The sequence below is a fragment of the Urocitellus parryii genome, chromosome 9, assembly GCF_045843805.1.
Source record: "Urocitellus parryii isolate mUroPar1 chromosome 9, mUroPar1.hap1, whole genome shotgun sequence".
Lineage (NCBI taxonomy): Eukaryota > Metazoa > Chordata > Mammalia > Rodentia > Sciuridae > Urocitellus > Urocitellus parryii.
In genome coordinates this window covers 96,426,849-96,441,056 of record NC_135539.1, presented here as the reverse complement: position 1 = coordinate 96,441,056, position 14,208 = coordinate 96,426,849, and the positions used below count along the sequence as shown (strand labels likewise).

At 39.8% G+C, this 14,208-nt stretch overlaps 2 protein-coding genes across 3 annotated transcripts in view; one reads left to right on the top strand and one right to left on the bottom strand.

The window, feature by feature from the left end:
- Positions 1 to 6,083, top strand: part of Capn2 (calpain 2) — a 53,390-nt gene extending 47,307 nt beyond the window's left edge. The window contains exons 17-21 of the mRNA XM_026407141.2: positions 912 to 980; positions 1,562 to 1,640; positions 2,948 to 3,064; positions 3,320 to 3,378; positions 5,094 to 6,083. Coding sequence (XP_026262926.1) covers positions 912 to 980; positions 1,562 to 1,640; positions 2,948 to 3,064; positions 3,320 to 3,378; positions 5,094 to 5,117 — 348 coding nt within the window. The 3' untranslated portion in view covers positions 5,118 to 6,083. The remainder of the gene's footprint in view (positions 1 to 911; positions 981 to 1,561; positions 1,641 to 2,947; positions 3,065 to 3,319; positions 3,379 to 5,093) is intronic.
- Positions 6,084 to 10,592: 4,509 nt separating this feature from the next.
- The window catches only part of Tp53bp2 (tumor protein p53 binding protein 2), a 62,673-nt gene continuing 59,057 nt past the window's right edge, over positions 10,593 to 14,208 (bottom strand). For both annotated transcript variants that reach the window (XM_026407152.2, XM_077802312.1), the window contains 2 exons: positions 13,780 to 13,979; positions 10,593 to 11,380 (listed from right to left, as the gene is read on the bottom strand). In XM_026407152.2, the coding sequence (XP_026262937.2) occupies positions 11,339 to 11,380; positions 13,780 to 13,979 (242 nt within the window). In that variant the 3' untranslated portion in view covers positions 10,593 to 11,338. The remainder of the gene's footprint in view (positions 11,381 to 13,779; positions 13,980 to 14,208) is intronic.

Sequence of the window (14,208 nt, the reverse complement as noted above, 5' to 3'; positions counted from 1 at the left end):
ATCTTACTCCAGAGATGTTCCAATGTATTACCTTCTCCCCATGCAAAATGGCCAGTCGCACCCTCCCAACTGGGGGGCTACAGTGGGACTGTCCTTAGCACTGAGCTGCCTTCCCAGGGAGACATGAAGAAGCCCAGATGAAGGAAACTGAAGTGCCTCCCCTGCCTACCTCCATAAGCTCAGAGTGTGGTCAGCCAGTCTGTCCTGGGGCTGCTGCAGAGATCTCAACAGTACACCTGCCATACTCTGCCCAGAGCAGTCTGGGTTGTTTCCTGAGTGACAGTATTTCCACCATTTCTCCTGGGAAAATGGTCCCTGAGCCATAATATTTCTGATATGAATCTATTTTCTTTCGTCAAGATTTTCTTCTAGATCTATAGATGAAGCCCACTTGCAAAAGCATTCTCCTTCCCCTTTGATCTAGTTCCTTCCTAGGCCACCAAGAGCAGTCCCAAGAGCAGACTAATCAGGTTCTCCACTTGTTTCTGAGCTTAGTGAGAATGATGGTAAGGTTCTGGAACATTTTATCTAGTATAATCATGGTGTGCACCCACTATGTAGCTCCCCTCTCAAGAGGCCTCTTATAAATACTCCAAATAATGCTTTTAAAAAAATGACAAGGGCTCAGCCATCTGAATCCATCTGCCATATCATCCCCTGGCTTATTTATAGCAGGATCTGGGGCTACCACAACACCACTAAGTGAAAAGAACAGCCAGGAGGTTTCTATCTTGCCCTTCTTCCAACCCTTTACATGGAGGGTTTGCAATGTGAAAAGCAGGAGAGGGACCCTTCTGTAAAACCTCTTTATATATGTGCTGTGAGGATCAGAAGATCCAGATAGGAGGACACCAGGTGACAGGATGCCCAAATGATGTCAGACTCCATGAGCTTTCCTTGACTGAAGGCAGTCGGATGGGAGCGGCAAGTTGGGGCTGAAGGAGTTCTACATTCTCTGGACAAAGATTCAGAAATACCAAGTATGATCCCAGGAGGGCTCCGGGAGGGCAGGAGGATCTGTGTCAGGGAACACTCTAGGCATTTACTTTAAGGTGCAGCAACTCTTCTGGAGGGTAGAGAAATATTTCCAAGGGATTGGGCCTTTATCTGAATGGAGGTCAGAAGGAGGACAGACTGGGCTGGACAAATGCAAAAAAACAAAAACAAAACAAGGACTTTGCAAACTAAGTGGTCTATTCCAGCCTTGACTGGATTAGTGACAAGAAATGGGGTTACCTAAAAGCCATTATCAAGGGTTTCCTGCAAAGGCTGTGTGGCCCTTTGTAGTTAGGCTTTGTGTCAGCCCAAGTACAAAAATTGCATGAGACAATGACCTGTGCCCATGATAATTGCCTAGCTAATTTGATGGGCATATTTCCAAACCTGCTCACAGAGAGAGGCAAAATACTATTAGCTATCTAAGGTACAAACATGAACAATTCTAGCAAGGCCAAACTAGAGGCCTGGAGCTAAGAACTTCATCCCACTCTGTACATACTACAGTTTGCCACCTGGTTTTTGTTTTGGGTCATGGTTTTGATAACTATTTTCCTTCTTCCAGAAAATTTACCGGGAAATCGATGTTGACAGGTCTGGTACCATGAATTCCTACGAGATGAGGAAAGCACTAGAAGAAGCAGGTAACACTTCACAATCTAGCTCCTTCCCTTTGTTTTTTTTCCACCTGTAGCATACTGAACATTTATATTACACCATGCAATATACAGCTTGGTTGGTGAGTTATGACATAAAGCAGGTTCAGGTCTAATACAAACTCATCCTTTTTATTCTCCTCTTAAAAACTATTTGGTCAAATTAAATGCAGTCCCTGAGGTTCTGCCTTCAGTGCCTTCTGAATCCAGATTTCCTTCAAAGCAGTCTGGCAGGGCAAACAGGCAGGGCTAGCTCTTAACTGACCTGCCCCCCATGCTCCTCCTTCCTGGGTAGAGTTGTTTAGGCAGAAATGGAATGTCTCAGTTCAACCCTTCCAAGAAGTCCCTAGTAGAACTAGACAGCAATAAATAGGACATAAGCTTGGGGTTAGACCAGCAGAGTAGAAAACTGGTGTGCTTTAGGGACAAACATGACAAGAGGCTGTGCACTCTGTTAACTGTGATGTAATGGTGCAGGAGAGACTCCAAAAAACAGTGGAATAAATAAGATATACCTTTCCCTCAAGTCATCCAAGGCTGGGGTGGTGCCTTCTACTGTTAAGGCCCTAGGCTCTTCCTATCATGTTGCTTCATTAGCCACTAAGGCTCTAGGACAACTTGCTACCACAACCACAAGCCTCAAACAGCTTGGCAGAAGAGCTCTGTGCCTTTAAGGGCACACCCATCACTTCTGCTTACACATCCTATTGGCTAAAACTTAGTCACAAGGAAAGCTGGGAAATGCAGTCTTAATTCCAGGTAGCCATAGTCTCATTGAAAATGCATTTACTGTGGAACAAGGAAGAATTAATATTAGTTTACCACAAATCGTTTCTGCCACCTACATCCAGGATGAGACTGAGCTCCAAGCTGATTCAGAGCTAACTAAACAAACATGGAAAGGAAGCACGGTTCACAGCCTGTAGTAGCATGACAATGGAAAAAGAAGCAAGAAAAATCTTATGCATTATTAAGGAAGCAAGCAGAACAACAGCAAACAGTTTGGAAACAAAAGAAACAAAGGTACTGGTTTTGCAAAGTAAAACCAGTCTCAGACTGGAGATGTAGCTCAGCGGTAGAGCACTTGCCTAGCACATGCACAAGGCCCTGGGTTCAATCCCCAGCAATGAGAAAAATAAATAAATAAATCTCACATAAGAGCAAGCAGCCCAGAGACAAAAGTGATTGTAGTTGTAATTTGAAGTGTCATCTCAGTTCCATAACCTGTCAACAGAGCTACATGATGCAATCTAATATTTAGCAATGAGTTTGTTTGTTTGTTCACTTAACTTCAGGTTTCAAGATGCCCTGTCAACTTCACCAAGTGATCGTTGCTCGGTTTGCTGATGATCAGCTCATCATCGATTTTGATAATTTTGTACGGTGTTTGGTTCGGCTGGAAACGCTATTCAGTACGTGAACATTTGGGGAAATACTTATTTCAGTTCTTTGGGTATAAAAGCAGCTTTCCTTTCACCACGGTGCAGTCACCTGAACCAGAGACATGGTCTGTCCAGGGACTGAGAATAAAATTCCCTCTTTGTTAGCTTGGAGAAAGAGAAAAAAAAATGCTTGTGGCAGTCAATGAAATCAGCTGCCAAGTTGGGATAACTTGATTTCTGTCTTGGCTCACTTGCTTCTGACATTTTCTTTGTCTCCCTCCACAGAGATCTTTAAGCAGCTGGATACCGAAAATACTGGAACGATAGAGCTCGACCTTATTTCTGTAAGTCAGCAGCTCACGCCAACCACCTTGCTCCTAAGGGGACTGGGGGAAGGCGAGAACAGAACGGCCTGTTCCTTGGATGACCTGCCTTTTAAAGTTTTATTATAAAATTTTTCTCATCCTTTGGGGATAGGCCTGTAAATGGCTATCAAGTTCCACAGTGCACTGTTGTTATTGTTTCTCAACTGGCCTACTGATTTATGAGTTCAAGAAAACACACCTGGCTCCCTCTTCCCATGAGCTTTGACTACAGCATAGCACAAGGTTAAGCTAAGAAGAGGGTGGCTGCCAGATCACTCTCAGAAAAAGGAACTGCTGATCCGCATGTCTTAGAGAAGGTACTTATGTAAAGAAACCCTGTGGATGAAAGTTGGGTTTGGGGAAGACCTGTCATTCTCAGACCAGATCTACGTAAAATACTTTCCAAGAAAATTTTCTCTACTTCCTCCCCACTAAATTAAAGATTAAACTAGCAATAGTAAATAGGTTTGCCATGGATAATTATACATTGCTGGGTCTGGAACCCAGCAATGTCCATCTCTGAAACGAACATCAATCATATTAAGTTGGTATGTCAATTTCACAAAAAGCAATGTATAAAATGTGCACTTGCCATCCTGATGATAGCTTTGAGGGAAAGAACCTCTGTCCTCAGGATAGCTGAAGAAGCCAGGTGGGGTAACCATCCATTATCACAGGGCTCCAGTCTTCATTTCTCTGAACCCAGGGGAACAGAATCTGGAGTGGCACAGGCCCCAAAGGGATGTGGTGAGATGGCCAAGGTCTGGTGGGAATGGCACTGTCATCAATCCTATCCATGTGACAGAGAAGCAAAGTGTTACCAGGTCTAAGGGACGGGCAACCTGTCCCTTGAATTTTGAACTGTGGAAGAAGCCAGCAACCAAAGGGTTGTTTCACTGTGCTATAACAGATCATAAAGTGCCTTTATCCAACTGAAAATAGTTTAGCTGTTTACAAATCATGCCAACTTGCTTAAAAACTCTATTGCCTAGAAAATATCCCTGAGACTGCAAGCTAGAGAAGAGTAAATACGATTGTAACATAAACCATGCCATGTATTAGGTTCTGGAAACTTCTGGCCTCTTCTGGATATCCTGTTCTCCCCACCCTGTCCACCTATCCTGGCCTGCCTCTTCAGTCCACTCCTTCCTCTTTCCTCTGAGCACATCTTACCCACTGGCTCTTATCCCTCCTCAAGAGATCCCTGGGGATCCTTGCCTCAGTAGTCTTGCCAAGGAGGAACTGTGTCCAGAAAACCTCCCTCTCATTTGCTGTGATTTTCAGCCTTGGCTGCAAGTTATGTCATGAGGGGCTTTGTATATCCCAGACCATATCATTCCAATATAGACCTAAGGTTGAAAACCACTGGTTTCTGGATATCCACTCCCTGACAAACTAACTTCTGATATGATGTTCCAAGACAGAGATGTAAAAATGCTAGTGTAATACTTGCATTTCACTCAATGCATTTAGTCCATTCTGCAGTGACCATCTGATTCAAATAACACCGTCGCTGGACCTGTACAGAGCTGGCTAGATTCAAGAACTTAGGTAGAAAAATGTTAGTACACTGATATTTTAGTTCTTGCTCAGATTTTCTGGTGTAACAATTTTCAACAATAATCCAAAGGTCTTAAATAGCCTTTAAGTTTAAAAATGCTTAATGAAATAATTTGTTTTTCTTCTTCCCACAGTGGCTCTGTTTTTCAGTACTTTGAAGTCATAATTCATCGACCTGAAGACTTCTCATGGGGAAAAAAAAATCAGCCAAGGACTACCAGACAAAAATTTTGTATCTGGACCTTGAAATTATGGGAACATTTACTTAAACTGATGATTATAGCTGAAAAATACTATTTGAGATAGCAAAAAACTTTCACATATCAAAGAAAAAGATTTGCATATCATTATCCTACAGGCAAGTGAGTCACTTAACCCTTGGTAAACTAAAGGAAAGCTTTAAACTTGTAAATAGAATACACTTTTTACTTTTACACACTCTCCTGTTCATAGCAATATTAAATCAATATTAAATCAGGAAGAAAAGCAGCTGAGCAAACATAAGTCAATCTCAAAGGCCACAAGGCCCTTGCTGGAAATATTTAAAGCAACTTCAAGTTTTAAAATGCAGCTGTGATATCTACCAAACAGCAGCCCAGAGCCTGCCATTTTCCTAGAGCAAACCAGATATAGGGTGCACCATAAAGTCGTATTTACTCTCATGGCATCTAAAAACTCTAGGGGAAAAAGCTTACCTTACATCATTTGGGTTAAACAAGAGACAGGTTTTATATAATAGTGACTGGCAACAGTGAGTCGTTCTTAAACTCAAGTCCTTAAGCATATTTGGCCTTAATTAAGGAGTTAGTTAGTCTTCTAAATACTGAAGGGATTCTACACGTGACCATCTGAAGCAGTGTGCCAAAACCACACATCCAGTTTGCAAACTGTCAACGATAAAGGACAAAACAAGTCGTTGGCTGACTCGAAAGTTTATGTACTTCATTGCTACTAGTATGTGCATCCGGTTAGGGAGGACACTGCTGAGCAGCTCTTATGGAAATGACGCAAGCTGGTTTCCTGGCTTTGGACTCGGGAAAATGTTAACAACATTATAAAAATATTGCCTCTGTTGCCTTATCGCCTTCCAAATGTCCTGTTAAATAAAGGGTTGCCCCATGCAGTCACACCATGCTGTTTCTTTTCCCTCCTGGAGGGTGGTCCTAGTGGAATGGGGTATGGACCTACACAATTATAGCTTGTTTCTGCTTAAGTGAGGAATGTTACCTCTTGTAAATGCACATACTGAGAAGATATCTTACCTGTAATTAAATTGTAGAACTATACAATATTTTAAAAATCTAGTTCAGAAACTAATACTTTGACCATGAAGGGCAGCTCTAATTTCTACAGCTTGCTGGTCTCTTTTAAGGAGGCACAGACTTGTGTGCCTTTCTGGCAGTTCCCTGCATTAGCTGAAAGCCCAGTGTCACTGTGGCCAGCTGTGACTGGTGTAGGGAGCTGAGAAAACAGGCAGATTATATCACTGGTCAGCTGCCACAGATCCTTGGGAAAGATGTGCAATGACTCAATAGGCAAATGCCATCTAATACTTCCTGAAAAGGTGAGTCAATAGATTTCCCAAACTCAACTCCAGTGCACTGAAGTTCTTCCTACTTGCCGAGTGGATCTTGCTGGCCACTTGGGGATTAGAAAACGTGGGTATAATCAAAACACACCAGGGTGTGTAGTTTTTCTGTTTAGCAGCACAGTTTTCAGGACAGAAATGATAGGGGAGGGGCCTTCTGATTAGGTACAGAGTGGGGCAGAGGGCAGGCCCCCACCAATCAGCAGAGGCTATACTAAACCTGGACTGTGATGGAGAACACACCCCTCTTGCTGGACTTTCATCTGGAGAGCTGACCCAGTGGACTTTACCATTTTAGTTGCAATAAGAGATAAGGTTTAAAAAAGAAATAGGGCATGTGCTTATCATTGCCAATTTAGAAAAGACTAAAAATGGGGGCAAAATGACCAAGCATCCTGAGTTTTCTCACCTAAGATTTGTCAATTTTGTCTATTTTACAGGGGGGAAAATTATAAACAAAGTAAACCTTCCCTTTCTGACCTGTACAAACTCACCCTGAATTAAACCCTCATGAATTGCAATACCAGGCCCACCTCAGCCCCTCCATCAACTATACTCACTCCCTGTCTTCAGTTTCTTTTCCTACAGTAAATGAACCTATGTGCTTTCCACATCCCAAAGGACATAGCCTACTCCCACCCCCTCCATCTTTCCTTCAAACAAGCATCCTGAGTGGCTGCCCATACTAGACCTAGTTCTCTAGTTGTTTCTCATCGATCCCTTCACTTGGTACAATGTGGCTAAATAGCCTTTCACATTTTAAATCCACTTTTTTTTTTCTTTTAAAAAAATGTGTTCATTTTAGATAAATAAGACAGTAAAGTATATTTTGACATATTATACACACATGGAGTATAATTCTGACCATTTACTTCCTAATGTCAAATACTACAAACACCTACCAGTCCCCCATCTCTCTGGGCCTTTCTGCTGCTTTTAACTCCACTCTCTATTCCCTGTATAGAGAATCTGTATTCTCCAGGTTTTCTTAATATCTGCTTCTCTGGCTAACTCTTATGACTCCTTTCATGTGACAACCCCAGGCCATCTTTCACTGCCCCTAAGCAAAATTCCTCAATGGCTCCAAGGCCTTTAGGACCTAAGCATAATCTGAAGTTTATATATCTCCCCACCACCCAAGGCATGGTCCACTCTCCAGTTGGTTTACTCCTCAGCATTTGCAAAAATCTAAAAATTCCACTATCATAAAAATATGTCATTATAGTAAAAACTATAATATATATGTATACTATTAATGTATAATAGTATACATTATAATATATCTGGAAAGCACTGACACGTGTTCATCAGATAAATAATAAATTACACAATAGAGTATTATGTAGTCATTAAAAACCCTGTTGATACTTATCCAATGTCAAGCATGAAACAAGACATAACTGCTTAACAGTATGCTCTCCATAATTCAAGAGAAAAAAAATTCATAGACAAGACTACAAAGAAACACATTCAAGTGTAATAGTGCCTCTAAAGTGGCCTTCCCCCCTTTATAACTTTTTTATATTTTTTCTATACTTTGATATCTTTTTTAAAAAAATATTTCTTAGTTGTAGTTGGACACAATACCTTTACTTATTTATTTTTATGTGGTGCTGAGGATCAAACCCAGGGCCTCTCACGTGCTAGGCAAGTGCTCTACCGCTGAGCCACAATCCCAGCCCTATACTTTGATATATTTCTATAAGCTTCAATAAGGATACTTTGATAATAAATTAAAAACCAAAATCAGAAAATAAAACAAATGTTCTAAATTTAGGATTAAGGAATATAAAACTGAGATCATCATTGTTTCCTGGTTTTCACATCTTCCCTTTCCATACATTTGCATAATTCTTTTGGGGGTGGGTACCAGGGATTGAACCACTGAGCCACATCCCCAGCCCTTCTTTATATTTTATTTAGATATAGGGTCTTACTAAGTTGCTTAGAGCCTCACTAAATTGCTGAGGTTGACTTTGAACTTTAGATCCTCCTGTTTCAGCTTCCTGGGCTGCTGAGACTACAGGCATGCACCACTGCGGCTGGCTGCATAATTCTTTAATTTACCAAGCACTTCTCATATAGTACTTGGTATGATTTCCCTTTCAGCTCTGAAGTATGCATGAGATAGGTGGGCTCTTGGAGAGACTAACTAGACCTTGGTAATGGAGACCCAGATCTTCAAGAATGATTAACCATGCTTGTCTCTTTCATTAGATGAATAAAAGCTCCAGTGTATATCTGTATCAGATCAAGTAGGACAAAAACACAAATGTCACCAGATTCAAACACAATGTACCCACAACTGATTTATAGTTAGATTGTTCAACCAAAAGGAAACACTCTGAACTCCAAATAATAAATGGTTGACATGAGATCTGACTTTCACAAAAGCTTGCCTGAGAACCTGTACATTTCTTCCCAGGAAAATCATATACATTGTCAAGAGCTCAACCCTGGGCAGGTGACTTGTCTCAAGAGGTATGAGGTACCTGTGCCCTGCTTTTAGAGTGTGATACCTCTGCTCTCCTTTAATAAATTTTTGCTTGTGCCTTGCTTTTGATACATCCTGAAATTCTTTTCAGCAGCTGTCAGGAACCTGTCTCGATTGAATCGAGGTCCCACTGCCTCCTCGAAGGGACCTCCTCAGACTCATGTCAGTGACAATCAAAGGCAATGGCATTAAACTCCATTATATCTATCAGGAAAATAAGGCACAGGATGATCAAGTGTCCTGGGCATGGTCATTTAATGGATTAGTTAAGAAGTCCAGCAGCCCAGTTCTAGAATGCATGTTGAATTTATTTCCTATTGCTATAATAGCATTTAATACAAATTGTTTTAAAAATACATAATAATGCACAGTTCTGTAGATCAGAAGTTCAACCCCAGTCCCATCAACACTTCCCTTCTGGAGGGATGGATTCATTTCCTGGCAGGCCTATGCAAGTTGGCGGAGTCCAATTCCATGTGGCTAAAGGACTGACCTTCCACATTCCCCAACTCATGATCCCTTTGAAGAGAAGGGTCTCTTCTTGGGAGACCCTTGGGACTCCTGGCTTCCTCTCCTACTTTTGATGGCTCATATGATTACACTGCCCATTGGATAATTTACCTGGCTAATCACCCTATTTTAAGGTTAGCTGATTAATGAACTTATTTAAATCTGAAAAGTCCCTCACAACAGTACCTACACTGGTATTGGGTTGAATTACCAGGGGAATTTGATGCTGGGGGAGGGGAGGCATTTTTTAGAATTTTTGCCTACCATGTATATTTTGGAAGTTTAGTTCATGTTGTTATTTTTTTTCTTCATTTCTCTGAAGGATATGTGTGTATGGCTTTCATCTATTCCTTGTTAGAAGTTAGCTATTCATAAAAAAGTATTAAGAAAAATGACCATGGTTTTTCATTTGTGTCTTCTCTTTAATTATAGATCCAGTTGGGTATAATAACATACGCCTGTAATCCCAGAGACTTGGGAGGCTGAGGCAGGAGTTCACAAGTTCACGGCCAGTCTTGCAACTTAGTGAAGCCTTAAACAAGTTGGTGAGGCCCTGTCTCAAAATAAAAAATAAAAATGGCCATGGATGTAGCTAAGTGGTAGAGCACCCCTAGGTTTAATCCTCATACCACATACACACACAAAAACATTTTATTTATATATTTATCTCCTCTAAGTAAAATGATTTCCAAGCAACTCATGTATTTAGTAACATAGTAATAAAACATAACTCTATAAAGAAAGTGAAATAAATGAGGGCATAGCATATCAGAGGCTCCAGGTCAAAAGTACCCATAGGCTTTTATCCCCAATGATCATCAAGATCATTAAAAAATTTCAGTTCTGTACCAAAGACTATCCAAACACAAAACGCAAAATAGTTTTCTGTAAGCAAAGAAATACTTCTTACATTAATCACATGGCTGATGAGTCTTATTACAGAACTTTTTTCACTTGGGTAAGAGATATTGCAATAATTTGTGACCTTTAGAAGAAGCTGTTTAGGACATCTAAAATGAAAACCAGTAAAACAGCTTAGAGTCAAAAAGTTTAATTTTATTACAATGTTTTTAAAGTTAGCTATGATCTTGACAAATACTATGGGTAAGTCTATACCAACTCCAAGGTACAAAAGACAATAAATATAGATTCATATTCAGCCTAAAAACAAGATTCTAAATCTAATTTAGATTAGGTAGTGTAGTTTAGTTTCAATATTTAAAATCCATGTATAATTCTTAAGATGCTAGAAGAACTCATATATGATAGTTATTGCTCACTGACAAACAACCAGCAGTTCTTTGCTGACAATATACAAGTGTACAGCACATTCAAGCCCCCACACGAGTCTGAGGCCTGCTGGTGCTAGAGGACTGGGGATGGTGCCGTGATGGCACTGGTCCTTCTGGCAGGAGGACTGGTACAGAACAGTGCCAAAAATGCCCACTAAACTGGACAGGAAGCCGATTTCACAAAAGCTCAAGGAATGGTCCTCTTTCTTGCAGAAAACGAGATTGTCACTGTGTCTTCCTGAATGTTCCGTAGAACAGCTGGGCCCAGCACAGTATGGTCTGCTGACTTAGAAGCTCCATTTCCTCATGCTGAGTGTCCCCCACTAGCAGTGAATTCTTCAATCCTTCATTTTCTTCCAGAGCACATTCTTCATTGCTTTCAAGCTACATTGTCATTAAAATAAGTCTTGTAAAATTTCTGCCAAAAACAGCTGTATTATTTCTTCTTGGTGATAATTAAGACTAATTCTTCATTAACTAAAATTCTGTTAAGTTTCAGGCCAAGCTCCTTTGTCTTGGTTTAATTCTCGGGTACAGCTGTAAGAAAGTTTAAAAAATATTTACATACTGTACATAGGTATGAGAGCAGAGTGAAACTTCATGAAACACTGGGAAGAGGGGCAGAAATATGACAGGAAAAAAAAAATCAAACTAAGCAGAGGTACCCAAGTGCACAAGGTTCACATTTAGCAATGTTCTCATCAGCCACTCCATGAAAGACATCAAAGGTCACAAGGGTCCATCAATTGTGACAATATCACAAAGCAATAAAAACCTTCAGCAGCTCTAGGCATTAACTCAATCTGCAATTTACTGAACTGTAAATGAAGTCAGGAAGACAAACTGCTGATGACAGTTTGCAATATGCTACATAGTCCAACATTTACAGTTTTCATTACTATGGAAGAAAGATGAGAGATTAAAATCTCTTTTAATTTGATTCACAGTGGACATAACATTGTGTGATGGAACTTGAGACTGTCAAGAACAAAATGCCACAAAGTCTACAGATGTAAGAAAGGCTAAGTGGAGTGTGGTTTTTGTGTTTTCCAAAACAAAAGCTGAGAGGCAAAGGCTGCAAAGTACTGTCTTGAAGTCCAGAGCAAGTTCAACTAGTGATTCAACTAACAAACTAAACAAAAACCCTTCTCTCTGAAACAACAGAAAAACAGGTTTACTTAAAGAGATTCAGACTTCCAGCCCAAACTGAAAAACTGATGGGTCACTATTATTTAAGGATTATCATTCTTCTTTAGGAAAAGATATTCAATCAACATAATTTTCTAGACTCAGGCTGAGCCTCTGATTTAAAAAGTCAACTTTTACATACTTTCCTTTTTTAAAATACATTTAAAATATTGTGCAGAGGACACTTGTATCTAAATTTGGAACTAAAATGAAAATCTTTAGTCAGGTCAGCTAATTTTAGAACCTTCTGAAGCTCTATAGAAGGCTCAACCTGAAGTGTCTTTGAACAACTGCTTCATACTTGGTAACAAATTCTCCCCCAACACACAGGATCTTTCTGATAAAACTGCTTTTAAAGAAATAAAGGTTTATTCTCACTGCACACACCAAAAATGCTAATGACATGAGGTAAGTAAAAAAATGCATGGTATTTTGATTAACCATTCCACAATGTATACATATTTTTAAAGACCGTGTTATTAAATATATATAATTATTTGTCAATTTAAAGAAAAGAAAGAATATTAAAACAGAAGTTTAATAAGCACTTAGTTCTAAGTAGCACTTTTCCCAGATAAGAAACTACAATATGTAAACTGTGCTTATTCACTGTTGATGTTTTATTAGCCAAAGTAGCCATATGCAAGAGATCGACTTCTCTGGTGCTAAGGACTTTATAGAAGCGAATGTGAGTGTATGAAAGAGAACAGCTTTCTATTTTTACTTTCCTTTGGTAATTTGAAAGCTTTTTTTTTTTTTAACAGAGCTCCACAGTCTAATTTTTTTATTTTCATTATTCTTTATAATCTGTATTATGATCACAAAAATAAATGCCACCTAAACCACCAAAATTTTATTTCATAGTAAATGCAGCCCTGGGAAGGCAGCAGTCCAGGTCTATCAAGTCATTTATATTGCACATTAAACAGGCAACACTGAGAAGGAACAGTCAGGAGAGGGACAGTGGTCAGAATCCAGAGAGCCAGGTCCCAGCAATAGAGTCATTTCAAGGAACTTCACCGAAAGTAATATCCCAGTTGTAGAATACTTGAGACAGAATCCTGCTCATGGCCTGGATGCCAGAGTAGGAGATTCAATGCAGGTAGAGACCATGTTTCTCTGACACTTGATGAAAATGCCTACAACAGTATCTCCCATTGCTCTATATTAGACTCCTGCATGATCCTCACAATAATCTTAGGAGGTAAGCTTCTCCGGCATCCCGACCTTCCTTCCACCACTCAGTTACCCAGATAATAAGTGCTCCAGGTAGACCTGAAGTGATGTTGAAGCCAGGGCTGGTGATCTACATGCCATATGCTATTCACCACTAGTCGCTCTTTCTTCCCTCAAGTCTTTGCTACTTTCTCATCAAAAGCAGATTTTTCAAGCATTTTTACCTTTAAACTTTATTCAATCTCTCAATATCCTTCTCATTTTTCTTTCATACACCCCACATTTACCCTGTGCAAATATAACCATGTGAGACTATACCTGAATCTATGAGAGATCAATGCAAAGTTTTGAAGCATATCATTCTTGTTTTCTCTGGCAAAATTATAAATATGCTCCTGAGCATAAATAAATCATCAAAACTGTGGCTATAAGTCAAAATATAAGACTATCCGAAATTTAAAATTCCATGTGTAATTAACAAAGGGCAGTACGGCACACTGTATCCACAACAGTTTTTACAAAGTCCCTCTATGACACACATAAAAACATCATGAAGTACTGGAATAACTTACTCCTAGCAAGTTGCGTGGAACGTATCCCTCCTTATCATTAAGGCGTGCCCACCACCATTCAATTTCATCTTCGTCCTCCCTGCGGATGATGGTCATGCAGTCTCCTTCTTTCATGGGCAGTTCATCATCATTCTGAGGCTCATAATCCCAAAGTGCATAAATGACTCCTTTATTCATTATGCCCATTTTCTCCTGAACCCCTATGATTGTGACAGAAAGACACAGCAAGGACATATCACTCAGAGTATACCATTCTGAAGAACTTTTCTCTATAATGAAACAAAATGGCAAGAAATAGGCACAAGATGGAGTGTTAAAACTACTACATTAAATAGTTAATAAATAATTCTGCAAGGTCAGGGCAAAGAATGGACCAGTGGCATATACAAAAGATAAAAAATTAATCAGTTTTCATATCTAAAATAGCTT